Here is a 25,317-nt window from a genome sequence, read left to right as displayed (position 1 = left end):
TTCCACAGACCGGTTAGCACGCAACGAATAATCATAAACTAAACTAAAGTAAACTATCTAAGCTCTTGTTCTGAGACTTCAAAGATTCTACCCAGCTTCCAATGATGCTTGATGTGGATATCTGTTGTACATTGTCCGCAGGTGTAGAGAGGGCAATTACCTATAAAGTGGGGAATTGTCTGATTCTATTTGTTTTTGAACTTGTACATGTCCACACACCTTCCTGGGTTTTTAATCCGGTTTTTCGCCTCTCCCAGGAGATCACTCAGTTCTTTTGGGTGGGCGGTTGGAGCGGGTGGAGCAGCGGCCGGGCGGTAGGTTTAGTAACCGAGCACAGGGCTTTGTTTGGAGAGTATGAGTGCCAAGGCAGTTTATTGTTCTGGGTGTCGGATGTGGGGAATCTGGGAGTCTGATAGTCTTCCAGACATCCACATCTGCGCCAGGTGCGATGAGATGGGGCTCCTAAGGGACCGTATTAGGAACCTGGAGCGGCAGATTGATGACCTCCGTCTGGTCAGGGAGAGTGAGGAGGTTATAGAGAGGAGTTATAGAGAGGTGGTCACTCCAAGACCATGGGAGGTAGACAAGTGGGTCATGGTTAGGGGGGGGCAAAGAGCAGAGGCAGGGACTAGAGAGTACCCCAGTGGATGTACCCCTTGGCAATAAATACTCCTGTTTAGGTGTTGTTGGGGAGTACAGCCTACCTGGGGGCAGCGACGGCGCTCGGGCCTCTGGCACGGAGTCCAGCCCTGTTGCTCAGAAGGGTAGGGAATGGAAGAAGAGAGAGATAGTGATAGGGGACTCTATAGTGAGGGGGTCAGATAGGCGATTCTGTGGACGCAGTCGGGAGACCCGGATGGTGGTTTGCCTCCCTGGTGCCGGTGTCCGGGATGTGTCTGAGCGTGTCCAGAATATCCTGAAAGGGGAGGGAGAGGAGCCAGAGGTTGTGGTACATATAGGTACCAACAATATAGGTAGGATAAGGGAAGAGGTCCTGAAAGGAGAATTTAGGGGGCTAGGAAGAGAGTTAAAAAAAGGACTAGGTAGAGGATTGAAGAGCAGGACCTCTAAGGTTGTAATCTCTGGATTACTCCCTGTGCCACGAGCTAGTGAGTATAGAAAGAGGAGGATAGAGCAGTTTAATGTGTGGCTCAGGAGTTGGAGCAGGGAGGAGGGATTCGTTTTTCTGGATAATTGGGCCTGTTTCTGGGAAAGGTGGGAACTGTATAGGCCAGACGGTCTCCACCTTAACCAGAGGGGGACCAATATCCTGGCGGGGAGGTTTGCTAGCACTGTTGGGGAGGGTTTAAACTAATTTGGCAGGGGTTGGGATACAGCATGGAGCTAGTATAGGGGGTGAGGAGAAGGAAAATATAGAGGAAAAAAATGGTCAGATTGGGAGGCAGAACAAGAATGCCCCAGCACAATGGGGTAGGGCAAGTCTGAACGGCATTTATTTTAATGCAAGGAATATTGGAAGCAAGGGGGATGAATTGAAGGTGTTACTGAACACATGGGAGTACGACATTGTTGCCATTACGGAAACATGGTTGAAGGAAGGGCAGGAATGGCAGCTCAATATTCCAGGATATAGAATCTTCAGGAGAGACAGAGAGCAGGGAAAAAGGGGAGGGGGTGTTGCAGTATTAATCAAAGAATCTATTTCTGCTGTAAGAAGGGATGACATATTAGCGGGTTCCTCAAATGAGGCTATTTGGGTGGAATTGAGAAATAGAAAAGGGGCATGAACCTTACTGGGTGTATACCACAGACCCCCAAACAGTCAGAGGGAAATAGAAGAACATATTTGTAGGCAAATCTCGGGGGGGTGTAAAAATAACAGGGTAGTAATAGTAGGGGATTTCAACTTCCCGAATATTGATTGGGATAGCCAAAGTGTCAAGGGCCCTGAGGGTGCAGAGTTCCTAAGGGTCATCCAGGAGGGCTTTTTGAGCCAATGTGTTGAAAGTCCAACAAGGGAGGCGGCGGTATTGGACTTAATCTTGGGAAATAAGGCCAGACAGGTGGCTGAAAAAGTGGCAGAGCATTTTGGTGACAGTGATCACAATTCAGTGATATTTAAGGTGGTAATGGAAAAGGATAAAGAGGGTCCAGAGGAAAGAGGAAAATTTCTAAATTGGGGCAAGGCCGATTTTAATCTGATAAGGCAGAAGTTTGCCCTGGTGGAGTGGGATCAGCTTCTCGTGGGGAGGACCGCATCAGAACAGTGGGAGTCATTCAAAGGAATAATTGAAAAAGTACAGAGGAAGCATGTTCCCCTAAAGTTTAAGGGTGGGACAAACAAGTCCAAAGAACCTTGGATGTCGAACGATATAGTAGGATTGATTCGAAAAAAAGAGGGGCTTTTGGAAGGCATAAAGAACTTAAGGCACAGACATCATTAGAGGAATACAGAAGGTGTAGGGCGGTTCTTAAAAAAGAAATTAGGAGAGCAAAAAGGGGCCATGAGATAGCACTAGCGGGCAAAATAAAAGAAAATCCCAAAGTGTTCTATAAGTATATCAAGGGTAAGAGGATAACGAGGGAAAGAGTGGGGCCCATCAGGGACCATAGTGGAAAGCTGTGTGTGGAGCCAAAGGATGTAGGAGATGTTTTAAATGAATTTTTTGCATCTGTTTTTACGAGGGAGGAGGGCGATGCGGACTTAGAAATGGAGCAGGAGGGTTGTGATGTTCTTGAGCATATTGCTATTGACAGGGAGGCGGTGCTGGAGGCTCTGGCAGGCTTAAAAGTGGATAAGTCTCCGGGCCCTGACGAGATGTATCCCAGGATGCTGAGAGAGGCAAGGGAGGAGATTGCAGGGGCTCTGGCACAAATTTTCAGAGCAACAGGGGATGTACCGGAGGACTGGAGGATAGCTAATGTGGTGCCATTATTTAAAAAGGGCAGTAGGGATAAACCTGGGAACTACAGGCCGGTGAGTCTGACATCGGTGGTGGGGAAGCTGCTAGAAAAGATTCTGAGGGACAGAATCAGTCTTCACTTGGAGGATCGAGGGTTAATTAAGGATAGTCAACATGGCTTTGTTAATGGAAGGTCGTGTCTAACTAACTTGATTGAATTTTTTGAAGGGGTGACCAAGGAGGTAGATGGGGGCAGTGCAGTGGATGTGGTATACATGGATTTCAGTAAGGCTTTTGACAAGGTCCCACACAGGAGACTAGTCAAGAAGGTAAGAGCCCATGGGATCCAGGGCACCTTGGCAAAATGGATAAAAAACTGGCTTAGTGACAGAAGGCAGAGGGTGATGGTAGAAGAGTGCTTCTGTGACTGGAGGCCGGTGTCCAGTGGGGTGCCGCAGGGATTGGTGTTGGGTCCCTTACTGTTTGTAATCTACATAAATGATCTGGATGTCAACGTACAGGGCATGATCAGCAAGTTTGCAGATGACACAAAGTTAGGGGGGGTGGTGAATAGCGAGGAAGGGATCTGCAAGCTGCAGGAAGATATAGATGAGATGGTCAGATGGGCGGAGCAGTGGCAGATGGAATTTAATCCTGAAAAGTGCGAGGTGATGCACTTTGGCAGGAATAACTTGGAGAGGGAGTACACCATGAATGGAAGGACCCTAGGGAAGACAGAGGTACAGAGGGACCTTGGAGTGTAGGTACACAAGTCCTTGAAGGCAGCAGGACAGGTGGACAGGGTGGTCAAAAAGGCATATGGGGTACTGGCCTTCATTAGCCGGGGCATCGAATATAAAAGTAGGGGGGTAATGATGGAATTGTACAGAACACTGGTGAGGCCACAGCTGGAGTATTGTGTACAGTTCTGGTCACCACATTATAGAAAGGATGTGATAGCTTTGGAGAGGGTGCAGAGGAGATTCACCAGGATGCTGCCAGGGATGAAGGGCCTCGGCTATGAGGAGAGACTGGGCATGCTGGGGTTGTTTTCCCTGGAGCAGAGAAGGCTGAGAGGGGACATGATCGAGGTGTACAAGATCATGAGGGGCATAGATAAGGTAGATGGCGGAGAACTTCTTCCACTGGTGGAAGGTTCAACAACGAGGGGACATAGATACAGGGTAAGAGGAGGGAGGTTTCGGGGGGATGTGAGAAAGAACTTTTTCACCCAGAGGGTGGTTGGAGTCTGGAACTCACTGCCTGGGGTGGTGGTGGAGGCGGGAACACTCACAACGTTTAAGAGGCATTTGGATGGGCACTTGAAATGCTACAACATTCAGGGCTACGGTCCAAATGCGGGAAAATGGGATTAAAATTAGACTGTGTTTGGTAACGGGCGGCGCGGACACGATGGGCCGAAGGGCCTCTTTCTGTGCTGTAGGACTCTATGACTCTATGACCTTCCACTTGTGTGTAAAAGGATCCAGTGAGTTTATCCTAATCCGCTTAAAGGCAACCCTCAAAATGTCTGGATCAATTATTGGTCAAGTTGAATACAACCGAAGAGTGAAGATTGTGAGCTCAGTCTCAGATCTGTAATTATATATTTTATATGGATCACAATAATACCCTCCTCTATATTTCCAGCTTAAATTTTCAGAAAACATTTTTGATCCATTTTCTATAAATATTGGTAACATTTGATCCAGGGTATAGTGGGAATATTAATTCAGCAATTAAAGACAGGGACAGCTGTGACTTGAACTAGTTGTATTACATGAAAATCAAAATTTCCCATTGTGTTTTGGTTAGGTTGATAAATGTACAGGTAGTATGTAAAGTAAAGATGTTGATTAAAGCATACTTTATTACAGCATTAACTAACACTGATGGTGTTATTTGCTGCTGTTGGCATTAGTTAGACTACACGATAATAAAGATGATATGAATGAATGAATGAATGAATGAATTAATTAATTAATTAATTAATAAGTTTATTGGCCAAGTATGCATATACAAGGAATGTGCCTTGGTGCTCCGCTCACAAATGACAACACAAACATACAGTTAACAAGAATAAAGCATAACCACATCAAAACAATAAAGATACAACATTACGGTCTAAACATGTGGGTGAAAATAAATCAGAGCAAAAAAGAGACTACAGACTTTGGTTATTGAGTAGAACTATCACTCGTGGAAAAAAAGCTGTTTTTATGTCTGGCTGTGGCTGCTTTGACAGTCCGGAGTCGCCTTCCAGAGGGAAGTACTTCAAAGAGTTTGTGGCCAGGGTGAGAGGGGTCAGAGATGAACTTGCCCGCTCACTTCCTGGCCCTTGCAGTGTACAGTTCGTCAATGGGGGGAAGGTTGCAGTCAATAACCTTCTCAGCTGTGCGAACGATCCGTTGCAGCCTCCGGATGTCGTGCTTGGTGGCTGAGCCAAACCAGACCATGATGGAGAAGGTGAGGACGGACTCAATGATAGCAGTATAGAATTGGACCATCATTGCCTGTGGCAGATTGTGTTTCCTCAGTTGCCGCAGGAAGTACATCCTCTGTTAGGCCTTTTTGACTGTGGAGTCGATGATGGCCCCCCCATTTAAGGTCCCTGGAGATGATGGTTCCAAGAAACTTAAATGACTCCACAGGTGTGACTATGGTGTTGTTGATGGTGAGTGGGGGGAGGGGGGGGATCTCTTTGAAAGTCTACAATTAGTTCCACTGTCTTGAGAGCATTGAGCTCCAGGTTGTTGTGATGGCACCAGGCCGCCAGCTGTGTCACTCTCATATGGGAGCAAACATGTAAACTCATGTTTGACCAGGTCAAAGTGGCACAAGTTAACGATGTATTAAAATTCCAATGCAAGTTTTCCAGCATTTCACAATTCCACCCCTCGGATGATTTAATCAAATATCACATCATTTCAGAAAAAGCTTTATATCATCCCAAACCTTCATCAAGGATTTGGTAGATAAAGCAGCTAAACAAGGTTCTCTGTGCTTTTATTGCAAAACCTGAAGTAAAATGAATGCTTTCTGAGAATCATAATAAGACCCTCTGAACTCAGTGTTTGCCAGATATATTGCATGACTCATCCCTTGTTCAGTTTAGTTGATGAATCAAAGTTACAAAAAGCTGAAACAATTTGAAAGGTGGTGAATGCTTTAAATCACTATAGATCGACTATAGGTCAACAAGTTATACAATTTATACAATTTACAACACAGATGTAAAACATGGTTTTGGTCAAACTAAGCTCCAGACCTGACTGATTCACAACATTAGCATTAAAATATATATTTATGCATTACTCTAACAAACTTAATGTTCAGCAGATAGTACAAAAAAAGGCAAGGGATATCCTGGTGCGATTTTAATTCCTTTCATCGTTCCTATTAATATGTTAACAAATTAGCAAATCAAGTAACATGATTAAAAAAAAGAAATTATGATCAAATTTTACCACTGTTAAAGGTACATATCTAGATAATTCTTGTATTTATGGAAGCTAATTCAAAGCTGCATAATTATTCTCATTACAAGTTGAACTGCAGGCTGAGGTTAAAGAGGGGAGTGACATTTTTGCAGTGATTTATCACACTCTCCAGAAACAATATGCTTATAGTAATTAAGTGTATAAGCATCTGCTCCAAAAAAGACAAAATGGATCATTCTTAAAACACACTATATCTATGGAAAGCAATCAAAAGAGCATTTAAAAAGTACACAATTGGTTAGAATGGTGATTAAAAACTCCCAGGAGTAAAACACCCTCCCCACCAAATCCCTGATTTGCCCAGCTGACTAATGCCAACATTTCAGGCAGTCAGTCAGTCAGTCTTTGAAATATGAAATAAAGAATTCCTTTGTTTGCTGTGTAAATCAGCGTTTCCTAAATAATGTAATTTTGTATAGTTTTAGAAATAGAGCTTTGTCCAAGGATTTCAACAACACGTAAAAGAAATGAGCAACAGTATGTTGTGAGCTATCATGGTAAATTCAACATGAGCCACATTGATAAGCCAACTGCAGCAGATTTTTGTGCCTCATGTAAGAAATATACAATAAGTATTTCCTAAAGAATAAAATGATGTATTATGTTGCATTTTAGAAAATTTACATCTGCTTTAGTAAAGTAACATTTCAAGTTTACTCAAGGTACATTTTCCCCCTTCCTCTCTGTTAGTCATTTGTTGCAGCTTCTCCGGCTGGCTTAACTTGAAATCTGCTACATTCTGATCTTGTGCTTTTGCTAGTCCCTTTTATCCTGTCACCTTCTGTTTATTTCTCTCCCTTTTTCCTTCTCTTTCTATGTGATGTTCGACTTCTGTGGCACTTAGTATTCATTTGATGCAGTATAAAGAGAAAAATGAAAGGGGAACAATGAAAGGCAATGGCAGTATTGATCAAAGATAAATGTTAACTCCCCAATGTAAGAAGTGCCAGTAGGACAAGGAAAATATGCTCCAGTGCATACTGATTCTCTTTAATGCAATCAACAAATTGACATCTTAGTTTTTGGTGTTTTATGTGGAAAGAGAACATGCATGATTCAGTTTAAACTGCACGATTACCAAGCTTACCTGCACAACAGTAAATGAACGACAGAGACACCATCTAAGTCTTATCCTTTCAAAGATCCTTTTGTCTACCTATTATCCTCCACCTTCTGAAGGTGGAGGAAGAATGGGCAAACAAAAAGATAAGATCTTTCAAAGGATCAAATGATCTTTCTGTTCTAGCAAAGGACAAATGGATGCAATGAAGCAACTAAAAACTAAAAAACTGACGAATGGTCCCATCCCTGAAACGATAATTGTTTTTTACAGATGCTGCCTGACCTGCTAAATGCCTCTAGCATTTCCTGTTTTTATTTAAGACTATGCTACGATTTGGCGGCACCATGCAACTTGTCATAACGTGAGTTTAAGGTTTGCTGAGCACCATTTTCCACGATGGAAGGAGTAAGGAGCCGCCAGCAAACCGGATGACGTGACTAGAATATGCTGCAGAGGAGAGCTAATGTGTGATTTACTTCTGAGATCAGCACTGCACGTATTTTAATGACCACATTAGATCAGGGTGGGTGAGCACTTGTCTAGTGTAGCTGGGGGTATGTTGGCCGGTGTGGGCAAGTTGGACCGAAGGAACTGTTTCCACACTGTATCACTTTATGACTATGACTCATTATGGCACATTCCCCCATCTCCTGATGTGTGTACAACCCTACCATCTCCGCTATAACCCAACCACCTCCACTATAAAACCCCTACCATCTCTGCTATAACCCTACCACCTCCACTATAACCCCTACCACCTCCGCTATAACCCAACCACCTCCACTATAAAACCCCTACCACCTCCGCTATAACCCCTACCACCTCCACCGTAACCCCTACCACCTCCGCTGGCCTTCTTACGTTTACACCAGTTGCTCCAGTACTTCACTTACAAAACAATTCATCCTGCAACATGAAACCATTCTGGCTCTGCACTCCCTGAAAAATCCACGTGAGCCCATCACCTTTGCCATTTATCTGAATCTTTATACACAGTTGTAACTCTGCCTCAAAGTTACTCAATTAGCAACTGGCCTTCTGGATATTAGACTCAGAGATATGCATGTGAATTTAGCTTGTAGAGCTACTGCCCCACAGAGCCAGAGACCCAGGTTCAATCCTGACCTCGGCTGCTGTCTGTGAGGAGTTTGTACATTATCTCTGCCACTGCGTGGATTTCCTCCTCGTGCTCCGGTTTCCCTCCACATCACATGTGGGTATGTTGGTTAATCGGTCTCTGTGGAAATCACCCCAGTGTGCAGGGAGTGGATGGGAAAGCAGGATTTATTTATTTATTTCGAGATACAGCGCGGAAACAGGCCCTTCGGCCCATCGGGCCCTCACCGCCCAGCGATCCCCACACATTAACACTAACCAACACACACTAGGGACAATGTTTTTTAACATTTGCCCAGCCAATTAACCTACATACCTGTACGTCTTTGGAGCGTGGGAGGAAACCGAAGATCTCGGAGAAAACCCATGCAGGTCACGGGGAGAACGTACAAACTCCTTACAGTGCAGCACCTGTAGTCAGGATCGAACCTGAGTCTCCGGCGCTGCATTCACTGTAAGGCAGCAACTCTACCGCTGCGCCACCGTAGGTCTACCACTGGTATTAACATGGAACTAATGTAAACAGGAGATTGATGGTTGGCGCAGACTCAGAGGATGTTTCCATGCTGTATCTCTAAACTAAACCTGAAGATTTCTGTGAAGAAACGGTTTTCTCGCCACAAAAAACACCTGATGCAGTGAGTATTCCAAGTATTTTCTGTTCATCATTTCAGCAATCCCTTCTGAAGCGATTTTACAAATATTGTAAGAGAAATTGTACACCCACAGAAAAAAGAATCAAACCTCTGAATAATCGCATCTCACCTATTTGAGAAACAAATTTTAGCAGTGACATTAAAAATGTAATAACTGCGGAGGACTCATTGTGTTAACAATAAGAAATGCACTGTGATAATTGCATGATCTTAACAAGGCAGGTCCAGAGATCTTTTGCTCCTGTGATGTTTTTATCCTAAGGGTGCCTTGCTTAGATGTAAACCCATTATTGAGCAACTACCATGTAATTGTCTTCAAAGCAGCTTTTGTTTACAGCCCACCCACCAACCGTCTGTCAAGCAAAGGACTTTGGAGGCCTGATTTTAATTCCTGAGGTGCAGTTTGATTATCTATATTTTTAATACCAGCACTCTCAGAAACATCATGTGATATCATCATTACCAAAATTTGCTGCTAGAAATAATAGAAAAACAATTTTGTGTTTTTTTTCTGAAGATGAATTCTCAGCAATCACATATACAAACAGAACCAGAACTGGAACATTTATTTACCTCGATTTTTCTCACTTGGTGAATATTTGAGCTAATATTTTTTTCAAAAGGCACAAAATGTTGCAGCAACTCTGCTTGTCAGGCAGCTTCTCTGGAGAATATGGAGAGGTGATGTTTTGGCCGCAGTGAGGCAGCAGTTCTACCGGCAATCTGAAGAAGGGTCCCAACCCAAAACGTCACCTATCCATGTTCTCTAGAGATGCTGCCTGACCTGCTGAGTTACTCCAGGACGTTGTGTCTTGTTTGTAAACCAGCATCTGCAGTTCCTTGTTTCTAATCTGAGGGTTTATTTCATTAAGTTTTCTAAAACAGTTTAAAGTTTAATGTTGTTTGTTTTACCACCCTCCCCCCCCCCACATCACACCCCCATCCCCCCCCCATCCGCCCCCACACCACCCCCCCACCCCCCAACCCCCCACCCCCCCCCCCCCCCCCCACTGGATCATTACGTGTAAACCAGGTATTATAAAACTACTGAGTGGCATGTTTAAATCTGATGTGGAGATGTTTTTGAAACCGAGAGAATGTTCCTTTTGACCACTTACTGCTGAGCTGCTGATGTAAGCTCTACAATCTACTGCTTAACTTATTTTCTGTGATAAGTGGCGCTCAGTCACTGGACATTAGAGTTAATGACCCCAAGAAACTACTGAGTACTTTAGACTTCCACCTGTAATGCTGACAGCTGTAATACTTACTGTACACCCCAGAAGCCCACGGTTACTGAAAGACTGGATCTTGTGATGATCAGAAAGAAGTGACAGGAAGCAGCTTTTGAAACCATTAAATTTTCACTCAAGGGTTGGCTGGAAGAAGATTGGAAGTTGAATCACATATGAAGCGGAAAATGTGATGTGGGACTGCAAGTCAAAATGTGTCAGTGATACCAAGAAAATGGCCAAAATAAAGCTAACCTTTTGACAGGCTGGGAAACAAAGCAGATGGGCAACCTGCACAGAGTGATAGCTCAGAAGTTTACTTGGGGTCTTTGAACTAATTTAACTAATTTGAAATGGACATCATTTAGATTAGTATATCACTTGGCCACACAGAGATATCATTAATCTTGTCAATCTATTGATTGGCAATGGATTTAACACATAATCCATTTTGTTCTCAATTTGAAATAGTATCTGAGCAGTTTGGAAATTGATACAAACACTGGGTTTTGCATTGCTCCTAAATTTACTTAGCATTCTTCAGACACCTGCCCAAATGTTTTATTGCACGTCCTTCACTTATTGCCTAACTTGCTTTGCCAGAGCTGACATTTGAGAGCCCTGCCATTGTCTTCCAAGTCCTGTACTATGATGATTCATCAGAAAGCCAAGCCCTGTACTACTATGGTTCATTCAGAAAGTTACTTCTTATTTTAACCTGGGTGCAGCCTTAAAAGACTGCATAGATGGATGTATTTCCTCCCAGATGCAGAGAGCCCACGAAGAGCCGTTTACTGTAAGTGTGCCTTAAATAACCTGATTTTCTTAGAACCATCTTAGGTTGTGTCTGACTTCTTCAGACATTTTCTCAGTTTACCAATAACCTTCCTCCAAAGTTCCTGTTGATGTTCAGGAGAAACCCCTCCAGAAATTGAAGGTGATTACATTCAATAATTGACAATGTATACATTTGTAAATATCTGTATTGATTTCCTTTCAAAAAATTATTCAATCAAACTAAATAAATATCAAACAAAAGGATGCTTCAAAATTTTTTAATGTGCTGCAATTTCTTTGTGAAATTGTGTCAGATTAATGATTCAATGCAAATTTATTCCTTTGACCAGAACTTTGAGAAACCACTAAATTCCTGTCTTACCACAACTTTAACCATTGTTTCCTAGTATCATGTTGTTATATTGCCTTAGCAATTGGATTCGGGAAGAGCCATATTTCTGTTTGTCTTCCTGTGGAAATTTTTCTTCCTGTGGACTCCCCACATATTAAAGAAAAGTTTGTAAAAAAAAGTTACCTCAGAAGGTCTCTCCCAGGCTTGAATGGGAGTTAAAATTGCAGACAGAAGACAATGTCATCAGAATCAGATATGCATAATCAAATAAGGATTTAGCTTTGGGTGGGTGTATTTGTTGTCTGCAAAGAAAAGAATTGTTAACAGTAAGATACTGGGGATAAATTGCCTTGTAGATTTAACCTTCTTGCCCTGCTTCCATCAAGTGGATAGGGCAAAATCTATCCAGCTGACTATTTTGTAGCATATTGAGAAAACTGTCCAGTTCCTGCAGTTATTAATAGAAATCCATTAAAAAGCTTAGAAATTCTAAAGTAGCACAACAAACAAAAAGGACATTTCAGGATCCAGATGGGGGAAGGAAGGTTAGAAATACAGACCAAGGCTGGGAGGTGATAGGCAGGGGCAACAAAAGGCTGCAGATAATGGAATCCATAGAAAGGAAGACGAAGGACCAAATAAGGGAGTAAAGGGCCTGTCCCACTTAGGCAATTTTTTAGGCGACTGCCGGTGACTGTCAAAGTCGTAGCAGATCTCCAAAATTTTCTTTTACTCTACGACAATGACTACGACAATACCCCTGGCTAAGAGATTACACCGTCTTCAGAAACATCGCAAAATTCCCACGCTTATCAATGCTTCTCCGGCGTCCTAATTTTCCCTGAAATCACTGACGTCTGTAATTACTTGAGAGTTTTGAAATATAACATCTTGCCCGGGTTACTTGAAAACCAAGCTTCACGGTAACAAGGCATAAACTGGATTGACTTCCGGTTTACTAATAGCAGCATTAAGAAATTTAGTTTTAAACGTGGTTAAATGGATTTTTGTGCGGAATGTGGGCATTCTTTGAAAATGAACGGGAGATGCATATCTGGTTTCTGGATTGCATATCTGGGTTGGGAGCCTACTTTAAAAGTAATCGCTGATCGCCATAAACATCGCGAAATTCGCACGCTTACCTAACCGTCAAACTGTCGCCTCCAATCTACCTGTCAAATGTCTTGACGGTAAATAAACTGGTTAAACACAAGTATTTTATGGTATCTTCAAATGACTTTACTTAATTTAATATTACGTGCTTCTAAATGCATCAGCGACAACCTAGCAAACCTGGGGACAGCATGCGACAGCGCCCACAATAAGCTACAATACTTGGCGACAAGCCAGCTGTCGACGAGAAATTTCTATTCCGAACATTTCTCAGCGACGTACCGAGATCCACTACAATTCTTTGAAGACTCCTCACGATCATGCCCGCGACACCCCGGCAAACTGTCGGCGACAGCCCAGTCGCCGGCAGTCGCCTTAAAATCGCCTAAGTGGGACAAGCCCTTTAGCATGGGAAGATGGGAATGGTCATCCCTAACTATTCAAGAATTTAGCCTGAAATTAAGGAAAACCATCAGTGCACACAATAACATCTGAGAGATTCACTCCAACAATCTGCCTTCTTATTTTATCTTTTAACTCTCTAGGATAACATTTAAGTATTTCAGGAAGCTACTTTTAGTTTAGTTTAGAGATATGGCATGAAAATATCCCCTTTAGACCACTGAGTCCACATTGATGATCAAGGCAGTAAAGAAAGCTAATGGCATGTTGGCCCTCATAACGAGAGGATTTGAGTATAGGAGTAAAGAGGTCCTTCTGCAGTTGTACAGGGCCCTGGTGAGACTGTATCTGGAGTATTGTGTGCAGTTTTGGTCTCCTAATTTGAGGAAGGACATCCTTGCTATTGAGAATGCAGCATAGGTTCACGAGGTTAATCCCCAGGATGGCAGGACTGTCATATGAGGAAAGATTGGAAAGACTGGGCTTGTATTCACTGGAATTTAGAAGAATGAGAGGGGATCTTATAGAAGCGTATAAAATTATAAAAGGACTGGACAAGCTGGATGCAAGAAAAATGTTCCCAAAGTTGGGCGAGTCCAGAACCAGGGGCCGCAGTCTTAGAATAAAGGGGAGGTCATTTAAAACTGAGATGAGAAAAAACTTTTTCACTGTAAATTTGTAGAATTGCCACAGAAAGCAGAAGAGGCCAATTCACTGGATGAATTTAAAAGAGAGTTAGATAGCAGCTCTAGGGGGCTAGCGGAATCAAGGGATATGGGGAGAAGGCAGGCACGGGTTACTGATTGTGGATGATCAGCCATGATCACAATGAATGGCGGTGCTGGCTCGAAGGGCCAAATGGTCTCCTCTTGCACCTATTTTCTATGTTTCTATGTTTCTAACCACGCATTCACAGCAGTTTTACGTTATCCCACTTTCACATCTACTCCCTACACACTAGGGGCAATTTACAGCAGCCAGTTAACCTACATACCCGCACATCTTTGGGATGTAGAAAGAAACCGGAGCACCTGTAGAAACCCATGCGATCACAGGGAGAACGTGCAAAGTCCATACAGATCACACCCGAGGTCAGGATCAAACCCGGGTCTCTGGTGCTGTGAGGCAGCATCTCTTCTAGCTGTGTTTCCGTGCTGCCCTAACTTAATGTTTCATTGTAACCTTTTTTTAAATCTTGCAATTCTGTTAAACATTTTAAAGGTTTTTCCCCTGCATGCTTTTATGCTTCTTTTTAAGCCTTGACTGTGTTTCCTTTTAAATTGCACGATTCCCTTGCCTTCAATAGCTACTCGTGTTCATTCATCCTGTATTTAATCACATTTTTCACAAGGGGAAGCTTCTAATTGCCTCCATGAAGCTTTAACTATGAATCTTACATCTATGTCCCTTGTACTGATTAACCAACTGGTGGAAAATCTTACATCATTTAAGACACACTTACACACTTTGAGACATTTAACATTTATTCTCTCATTTTTTCCTGCTCTAGACAACAAGGACAGTTTCAAATCCTTCATGTAGTCATACCTTATGATCTCAAATATAATCTAGTAAATTTCTGTTCCATTTATTTTTCATAGCTTTGGTATCCAATATATAGACAATTTTCAATTTTACTGAGCGCAATTAACTTACACACCTGTACGTCTTTGGGGTGTGGGAGAAAACCGGAGCATCCGGAGAAAACCCATGGAGGTCACGGGATACGTACAACCTCCGTACAGACAGCACTTGTGGTCGGGATTGAACACGGGTCTCTGGCGCTGTAAGGCAGCAAAGCTACTGCTGCACCACTGTGCTGCCCCGGATCTGCATTTAGCAACGCAGAACTAATATAATTGAAATAAAGTCACAAAGGTGAAGGTTGTTTCAATGGGATATTTTCCCTTTGTCTAACTCTTGCTTCCATGTTCAGGTTTTGCAACAGCATTGAATAGGTAGAATTGCACATGCATCTAGGTAGGTGAAGGAAGAGACACTGACAAGGAATGGACACGGTAGCGCAGCGGTAGAGTTGCTGCTTTACAGCGAATGCAGCGCCGGAGACTCAGGTTCGATCCTGACTACAGGTGCTGCACTGTAAGGAGTTTGTACGTTCTCCCCGTGACCTGCGTGGGTTTTCTCCGAGATCTTCGGTTTCCTCCCACACTCCAAAGACGTACAGGTATGTAGGTTAATTGGCTGGGTAAATGTAAAAATTGTCCCTAGTGGGTGTAGGATAGTGTTAGTGTGCGGGGATCGCTGGGCGGCACGGACTTGGAGGGCCGAAAAGGCCTGTTTCCGGCTGTATATATATGATATGATATGTTCAACCAAACTGGAAGAATATACAAGAAAAAATGTTAGCAAAATGGTACTGATTGGGAGAGAGGAAAGCTAAAGATGAGAAGATATAATTTAATCATGCATGAGCGAGACGGTGGAAGAAGATATGCATGATGAAGCGGTTGCAGACTCAGAAGTAGCACCAGTGAATCTGTTTATCTCGACACAGCAAAAAGAGAGAGAAGTTTTGTTAACAAGCTTGTTTTATGTTTTTGGTCCCTGCAAGAAGAGCGTTAGATGACAATATGCACACATTATTTTCAGTGTATAACAACATTTTGGAAATATCTAATAATTTAATCGGGCAACCCCTGTAACCCTGGAATGTGTGGGTGGCATTGGGTGTAAATGATGGCTGCAGGAGTGAAGCCCTTTGCTATTTGATTTGGCATGAAAAATAGTTTAGTGATTTCATCAGATCACAAAGGCAAATACAGTGATACATTGATAACTTACTTTAAAACGTACATTAGCATATCACTCTTTACTTTAGATATACAGTGTGGAAACAGGCCCTTCGGCACACTGAGTTCATGCCATTCAGCAATCACCCTGCACACTAATACTATCCTACACACACTAGGAACAATTTACAATTTTTACCAAAGCCAAATAACCTACAAATCTATATGTTTTTGGAGTGTGGGGCATTCCAGCGAAAACAAACCAAATTTGTCCAAACTCTTCTTATAGCTAATACCCTCTAATCTAGATAGTATTCTGGTAAATCCCTTCTACACCCTCTCCAAAGCCTCCAAACCCTTGTCCTATCAAACATAAATACCTCTTCTTTACCACTTTATCTGCCTGTTGCCACTTTCAGAGAGCTGTGTACTTGGACCCCGAGATCCCTCCACACATCAATTCTGTTAAGGGTCTTGCCATTAATTGTACACTTGCCCCTTAAATTCAATCTCCAAAGGTGTAACCCGTGACCATGTGGGTTTTCTCAGCGAGCTTCAGTTTTCTCCCATACTCCAATAACGTACAGGTTTGTAAGTTAATTGACTTGGTATGAATGTAAATTGTCCCTAGTGTGTGTAGGATAGTGTTAATGTGTGGGGATCGCTGGTCGGTGCAGACTTAATGGGCCAAAGGGTCTATTTCCGATCTGAATCTCTAAACTAAACTAATCTCACACTTGGTCGGATTAAACTCCATCTGTCATTACTTCACCCATTTCTATAACTGATCTGTACCCAACTGTATCCTTTGACAGCCTTCCTCACTGTCCACAATTCTGCCAAATGTTCTGATATCTGCAACCTCACTAAGCAACCCAACTACATTTATGTCCAAGTCATTTATACATATTTTACAAATAACAGAGGTCTGAGCCCAAAACCTGGTGGAACACATCTGATCATAGACCTCCAGTTAGAATATCACCTTTCCATCACTATCCTCTATCTTTGATGGATAAGCCAGTTATGAATCTCAGCTATCAAATCACCATACATCCTATGCATCTTAATATTCTGGATCGTCCTACCATGCCAAACTTTGTCAAATGCCATGTGGATATCATTCACTGCCCTACCCTAGTTAAATACTTTTGTCATATCCTCAAAAAATCTTGATTAAGTTTGTAAGACATGACCTGCCCCCAAAAAAACCATTGCTCACTATTAGCCCATTCTCTTCCAAATGGGAGTAAATCCTATCCCTAAGAATTCTACCAGGTTTCCTACCAGTGAAATGACACTCACCGTCCTGGATTATCTCTACTTCCCTTCTTAAAAAAAGGAACAACTTTTCCTGTCGCTAGTCCTCTGGAACTTCGCCTGAGGCTAGAGAGGATACAAAGATCTTCATCAAGGCCTCCGCAATCTCCTCTCCTGTCTCTCTCAATAATCTGGGATAGATTCCATCAAGCCCTGTTGATTTATCCACCTTTATGCTTTTCAAGAAACCCAACAGACCTCCTTCTTGATGTAAAACGCCTTTAGCATATTGGTATACCCTACACCGATCACACTATCCTACATGCCCTTTTCCTTGGTGATTACAGATGCAAATTACTAATTTAATCACTTGCCTATATCCTCTGACACCAAGCACAAATTCCCTCCGTTAACCTTGAGTGGTCCTACATTCTTTCGAGCTACCCTCTTATTTTTAATAAATGTATCAAAATCCTTGGGATTTTCTTTTATCCAATTTACCAATGACATTTTTTGCAGCCTCCATTTGGGCCTTCTAATTTCCTCCTTGAGTTCTTTCCTGCTTGCGTTATATTCCGTACTTACATTTGATCAGTGCTGTGACATATTTTTTTAGATTACACGTCTTCAGTTTTCCCATCAAACAACTTGAACAACACCTATTCAAATGCTTCTTATCATTGTTGTGTGCTTCAACACTAAAATATGTTCTACAGGAATTTTTGTCTATGTATTAAAACTAGAACTGTAACAGCATTTGTTGGTTTTGTAATCATTGTGATTAAAATTTGACTCCATTATTTCAATCACATTGGAACATGCTGCACAATTTGACTGTTGAGTGACAACTCATTTCTGTATATTCGCATTTTATTGTACAGCAATGAATATATCAAGGGAATAAGATTGTCAGTGACCTCAGTGCACATTTGTTCCATCTGCTAAAGCAAATTGAAGTTGCTTTGTTCATAAAAGAAAAAATGCTGATGTTTTAACTAGTAAAATTCTGATTTTATAGTCAGATTTAAAGCAACAAGCTGCCTTCATCGAGCACAGCATTTGAGATGTGACTATCTGTTTTTTGAGCTACGATAATTAAATGTTTCGGTTCATGTTGCTGCAAATAACATTGTATTCCAAAAATGCTACTCATTGAAGTAGAATATAAATATTTCAAGAGCATTGTATCATGCTTTGAAAATACATTTGCAGATTGCAGAGTTCATTTTGATCACATATACAAAAATATCGAGAAGTAATGCAAGCTTATGTCCATACAAATCTACTGAATACACCAACAGTTATGATAAATATATAGAAACAAGGAACAGCAGGTGTTGGTTACTAAAAAAAACGAAGTGCTGGAATAACTCATTGGGTCAGACAGCATCTCTGGCGAACATGAATAGGTGACGTCACCTATCCATGTTCTCCAGAGATGCTGCCCATCGAGTTATTCCAGCACTTGGAGTCTTTGAATGATAATTATATCGATTCATTATTCTACAAAGAGAAGGGCTGAAGAATTAGAATTACACTTGCAAATTCTTTCTTTCAATACAATGAAGCGTTACACCGATCAGCCAAAACATTATGACCTGATGAGCCAAAACATTATGACCACCTGCCTAATGTGCTGTTGGTCCTCCGTGTGCAGCCCCATACGCAGCAGGGTGCGATGCACTGTGTATTGTGACACATTCATCCCATGACCACCATTCAAATTTTCTGTGACGTGCCACAGTAGACCTTCTGTTGGTTTGGACCAGACAGGATAGCCTTCGTTGCCCTCGCGCATCGATGAGCCTTGGGCGCCCAACACCCTGTTGCCGGTTTTGTGGTTTGTCCCTCTTCAGATGACTGTCAGTAGGTATTCAATACTGCTGACCGGGAGCACCTCACAAGCCTTGCCGTTTCAGTGATGCTCTGACCCAGTCATCTGCCACAAATTCTCTGCCACAGAAGGTAGTTGAGGCCAGTTCATTGGCTATATTTAAGAGGGAGTTAGATGTGGCCCTTTTTGCTAAAGGGATCAGGGGGTATGGAGAGAAGGCAGGTACAGGCTACTGAGCTGGATGATCAGCCATGATCATATTGAATGGCGGTGCAGGCTCGAAGGGCCGAATGGCCTACTCCTGCACCTATTTTCTATGTTTCTATGTCTGGCCATAACAATTTGGCCCTTGTCAAAGTCGCTCAGGTCTTTACTCCTGCCCATTTCTTCTGCATCCAACACATCAACTTCAAGAACTGACTGTTCACTTGCTGCCTAATATATCCCTCCCCTTGACAGGTGCCATTATAACAAGATAACCAATGTTATTCACTTCATCTGTCAGTGGTCATAATGTTTTGATTGATCAGTATATATAGGTTTGGTAATTCCCTGAAGAATGGTTGCAACCCAAAACGTCACCTATTCCTTTTCTCCAGAGATGCTGCCCGACCCACTGAGTTTCCCCTGCATTGTGTGTCTATCTTTTGTAAGTCACAAGTCTGGCCTTTCCGTAACCATTCCCTCAGCTTTCTGTCTACACTTTAAAAAGCCTTCTCTAACTTTCCAGCTCATGAATGTCCTCCGTCTGTTCAAATCTTTTGTTTGTTTGTTTGTTTTTATGTCTTGTTTGCTCTGTAAAGCGTCTTTGAGTTTCCTGAAAAGCACTATATAAATTAAATGTATTATTATTATTATTATTATTATTCATTAATGGTACTGTCTTCATTGCATCCTATCAAAAAGCCAAACATTCAGCCTCTAGCCTCCATGCTAACAGATAGTGAGATAATGTAAATAGTTTCCTTTTCTCATGTAATTGAAAAGCAAAAAAAACTGCAGATATCTGCTGGATCGACTGAGCTGAAATTCACTGGAATTTAGAAGGAATCTCATAGAAACATATAAAATTCTTAAGGGATTGGACAGGCTAGATGCAGGGAAAATGTTCCTGATGTTGGGGGAGTCCAGAACCAGGGGTCACAGTTTAAGAATGACGGGTCAGGCCATTTAGGACTGAGATGAGGAAAACCTTTTTCACACAGAGAGTTGTGAATCTGGAATTCTCTGCCACAGAAAGCAGTGGAGACCAAATCACTGGATGTTTTCAAGAGAGAGTTAGATATAGCTCTTAGGGCTCATGGAATCAAGGGATATGGGGAGAAAGCAGGAATGGGGTACTGATTTTAGATGATCAGCCATGGTCATATTGAATGGGGGTACGGGCTCGAAGGACAGAATGGCCTACCCCTGTACCTATTTTCTATGTTTCTATGTTGTAAATTTGAGATTTTTTAAAAAAATCTGGAAATACTGAGAGAGAGAGAGAGAGAGAGAGAGAGAGAGAGAGAGAGAGAGAGAGAGAGAGAGAGAGAGAGAGAGAGAGAGAGAGAGAGAGAGAGAGCTACAATTTCTGATAGAAGGCTGTTCACCTGAAACATTGACTCTCTCTTTCTACAAATCCTGCTGAGTATTTCCAGTATTTTCTATTTTTATTTCCTTTCCTCAATTATTGCTTCATTTACTTTCAAAGCTGTTGCCATCATAACTACTCCAGAATCCATCCTTGACTCTATCGTGCTTGAAAAAGCCTCCCCACATTCAACTTGCGTCAATTCATTCCAAGTGTTGTCTCCCGTAAAGATTTATGTCCAATGTTTTATTCCATCAGATACCTAACTCCACTTCACCACTAAAAAAAGGCTTAATCAAAAGTGATAATCAAAATTGCACCTCATTGATTCCAATTTGTGAAACTCATTAACCAATCCCTCAGTAACCAATAAATGTGAATGCATTGAATGTGAAAGTTAATATTCTTCGGTCTACTACGGTTCATATTGTTTAACCTCAAGAAAAATAAATTTCCTTCATGAAAATATAATGAGCAAATTAGAAATAAAAGTTGCATCAAGCTTGGCATTTTTTAACACATTTTTTCACTGGTCATTCATGAGATCATTCACATAATGTCACTGAGTTTTACATGAAGTCATCACAATACTTAGTGATGGAAATATCTCTGTTATTCCAGAACCAAGCAATTTATTTTCTTCCTATAGAACCTTTTATAAAGATCAATATCTGGAGGCAGCCTTCCCACATTCCTGCAGAGCGACATTCCATTTGTCAGACTATCCATCCATGGCCCAATTACTTACAATTGGTGCTAAACTGCAGGCAATTATGGGGACTTTCTCCTCGGGAATTGGATTAAAAAGTGCCCAGCTATTTCAGGTTTTTTATTGGCGTCAGAACTTGCAATCAGGATTTGTAGATGGAACTGAATTTCTGTTCCAAAGAAACGCAGCCCCTCTCATTTTAAATGATTTTCTGATACAAGTTTTAAAACAGCTGAATTGGTGAAATTGCGCAGGACAATATCATTGTGCAGGGTCATGACCATCAGTCTCCGCATGCCCACACTTACCTGAATCAGACATGGAAAGCCTATTTCTCTGGAGTTTCACACTCTCGAGTCAGGCACCAAAGTCCTATGAATAACTAGGCAGCAGGTGGTACAAAGCAGAGGCCTCACCTCCAGAGCCTCCCTGGTGGCTTTAGGTGGAAGGCAAGGCTCGGGGTAGAACTCAGCTGACTGTCAAAAACAGACACATTTAAAATCTATTTCAATTGAAATAAACAAAAAAAAAGACAGATATCTTCATTAAGAATTTAACAAGAAGTATAATTGATTAGGAACACACAAGGACATAAGAGTCGGAGTATGATATCTGCACTCAGTCTGCCCTGCTATTCAATATGGCTTATCTGCTCCTGGCCTTAACTCATCTTCAGTACCAGCTCATATACTACTCTTGCTCTTTCAAAATTTGATCTATCTTCTCTTTAAATTTATCCAGTGATCGAGAATTCCGGAGATACACCATCTTATGCAATATTTATTTTCCAAACTCCAAAGGTTTTGTCAGGATTCGTACGGTTTTTTATTTTCAATTATCACAATTAAAATCACTTTAATATTGTGGGTTTAAGATTCTGCAGCACCCTCTCTGCAGCTTTGTAGTTTAGCAAGGGAAATACTGATTTTGGATCACATTAATAAATCATGAACTGTTTCTGGACCACCATCTATGTTAATACGCTCATGATAGGGAAGAGACTTGAATATATATCAAGGAGAGGTTGATGAAAATACAAATTGTTAATTCCTCTGTACAAATCTGCAAGAATAATACACCTTTGGCTCGTCTCCCAGACAAGCATATTTTGAACATGGTACTGACAAAGATCTATATAAATGAACTACAAAATATGTTATCATGATAGTAAAAACTAAATATTTCATGTCTCTGCATGCATTCTGTAGAACAGCTTGTTCCTTTTGATGTACATCCAAGGATTGCTTCACATTTTGTTTTAGTTCATCAGCAACATGTGAGGGCAGTTTTTTAACTGTTGACTGCAAGAAAATCAATAGAAATAATTATGAGGCAGTAAGATTTAGATTTTTTTTTCCTATTTTCCATGAATTAAATATGTATATTATTACAATTTTCTAAAATATCAAGGTTAATTTTTTTTGTTGTTGCAAGATTTAAAGAGACAGTGCTGCTTTTCCAGGATCCAAGCAGTTAATAAAAACATTTAGGAGGTTGATGCGAAACGCAAAGTGCTGGAGCAACTGAGCGAGGTATAGTGGTGGAGCAGTAGAGTAGCTGCCTTACAGTACCAGAGACCCGGGTTTGATCCTGACAACGGGCGTTGTCTGTACGAAGTTGTCTGTTCTCCATGTGACCGCTTGGGTTTTCACCGGGTGCAGCAGTTTTCTCCCACACTCCTACAAACTGTTTTGTAGGTTAATTGGCTTCAGTAAAAGATAAACTGTCCTTAGTGTGTATATTGTGATTGCTGGTCGGCACGGAATCAGTGGGCCAAGGGGGCTGTTTCCATGCTTCATCTCTAAAGTCTAAATCTGGGGAGGGATAGGACAGGCCATGTTTTAGGTCGGGGACCATTCTTCAACCCAAAACCTTGACTACCCAAATGTTGCCTGACCCGTTGAATTCTTCCAGTACTTTGTGTTTTGCTCAAGATTCCAGTATCTGCAGCCTCGTGTCTCTAGAAGATTGATGCAATGCTGAATACAGTTGCAAACAACACAATTTAATGCCAAGTTATTATTTTTATTTTGGCTTCTTGAAAACGAAATTATCCATTTTTACAATTTAATTGCCTAAAACAATTATACCTTTTCTAATATCACTACATTTGTATAATTTCTCATACGTAAGTATCAAAAGAGCTTTATTCGCCATTTTATTTTATGCCTATATTAGGGAAATCCACAATTGAAAATGACTATCTTTCACATGAAGAATATTATTATTATTATTATTAAGAATATTATTAAAATTATCAACTCAAGTAAATAAATACTTGTTCTTTTTCACATTTGCTGCCTTCGGTAGATCATTTAGAAGTCTCACTGGAAATATGTTCATTGATTTCAGCATTTTAGAATACAAAATAACTAATCACCATATGGCTATCCTGAGTGCTTGATTGTCAATTTGTATTTTAGATATTATTTTAAAAGCATTTACTTTCCAAATATGCCAAAAATTGAGCACACCTATATACACAGAAAGTATGTAATAAGCACAATGTTGTTTTGTTTCAGGACCCAACTGTTTTGCAGGAGTTTCCATTATCCCCGCTGGACGAGAAGTGCAGATCGATGAATGCACAACGTGCCACTGTTCCTATGAAGATGGCACCTGGAGAGTTGGCCATGAGGCAACCTGTATCAAGAATGACTGCCAAGAAACTTAGACAAGAGATTGCATTGTAAAAGACAAAGACGTTTGTTACGTTGAATATGAAATGAGACTGAAAGAATGCTCTTTTGTATTTATCGTATTGCATACCATACATATGCTGTTTTTTGTATATACAGTATTGCATACCATACTTATCTTTAATTAGTTACATTATTTGTACAAAATTCGAGCAATAAAAGTGACTCGTATATTTCAAGCATCCACAATTTGGCTCTTTTAATTTTGAACAATGGGGGTTTAGAATACTATGTCAGTGCTTTTCCAGTGATGTTGTCCTCAGTAATCTCATATATACACTTTAACATGTAGGTTAGTCAGGGATGGTTAGCAAATATTAAAAGAAAAGAAAACATGTTGTGCAATAACTATAACTATTTTACATTAGAGTAAATAACACACAAACATAAAGTGTAAACATTAGCGTTTAGCAATGTTTTGTGACTATTAGCAACAGCTGCTATATGGGTTTAACGAATTTTATTGTTTTGTGGTGGTTGGCTACATCTGGAATCTAAATGGCTTTGCTTCTACTAAGCCCATAGCAATTTTATGTGGTGTTTTCCCGTTTATCATGTTCTTTCCTCGGCCTTTATCACCCTTGCAGCATTCACTGTTTGTCAGCACGGCTCCTCTTGAGAAACATGAACAGCTGGGTAGGGAAGAACCAGCTCCAATATTTCATGTTCATAAGTTCATAGGTTCTAGGAGCAGAATTAGGCCATTCGGCCCATCAAGTCTACTCCGTCGTTCAATCATGGCTGATCTATCTTTCCCTCTCAACCCCATTCTCCTGTCTTCTCCCCATAAGCCCTGACACCCCTATCAATCAAGAATCTGATAAATCTCCGGCTTAAAAATATCCTTTAACTTGGCCTCCACAGCCAACTGTGGCAGTGAATTCCACAGATTCAACACCCTCTGACTAAAGAAATTCCTCCTCATCTCCTTTCTCAAGGTATGTCCTATTATTCTGAGGCTTTTGAGGCTCTCCTAGACTCTCCCATCCTCTCCACATTCACTCTATCCAGGCCTTTCACATTTCCTCAGTTTCCTGAGATGCCTTAGTTTATAGCGGTTATTCATGTTATGGAGAACACAGTCGAACTCATATCCTGCTCATCTTCAGCCTTGTCTGTTCTCTCACAATGTGTGGAGCCAAATGAACTGAATTAATAATTTAAGTTCCACACATCCAATCAGAAATGAGAAAAGTGTACTCATCAATGGGTGTCCAGCTAGCAAGTGTGAATAATAAAACACTTTCTTTTTGGGATGTTGGTTGCATTGGGAGTGGGTAGGAGAGTTTTCTTATTATATTTAAGTATAACGAAGCCCAGCTGTAGGCTGCTCACCTGTCCTCCTTAGAATTACAAAACTCTGAGTGAATGGTTCAATCAATGGTTACCCCATTCTTCCAGGGTTTCCATAACTTTA

At 41.3% G+C, this 25,317-nt stretch overlaps 1 protein-coding gene across 5 annotated transcripts in view; it reads left to right on the top strand.

Moving 5' to 3' along the window:
* The window catches only part of vwc2 (von Willebrand factor C domain containing 2), a 113,702-nt gene extending 89,628 nt beyond the window's left edge, over nt 1–24,074 (top strand). For all 5 annotated transcript variants that reach the window (XM_078428011.1, XM_078427994.1, XM_078428028.1 and 2 more), the window contains one exon: nt 23,724–24,074. In XM_078428011.1, the coding sequence (XP_078284137.1) occupies nt 23,724–23,875 (152 nt within the window). In that variant the 3' untranslated portion in view covers nt 23,876–24,074. The remainder of the gene's footprint in view (nt 1–23,723) is intronic.
* Nucleotides 24,075–25,317: the final 1,243 nt, after the last annotated feature.

Source organism: Rhinoraja longicauda, chromosome 2, assembly GCF_053455715.1.
Source record: "Rhinoraja longicauda isolate Sanriku21f chromosome 2, sRhiLon1.1, whole genome shotgun sequence".
Lineage (NCBI taxonomy): Eukaryota > Metazoa > Chordata > Chondrichthyes > Rajiformes > Arhynchobatidae > Rhinoraja > Rhinoraja longicauda.
The sequence above is the reverse complement of the archived record's forward strand: the minus strand, read 5'-3'. Positions and strand labels throughout refer to the sequence as shown.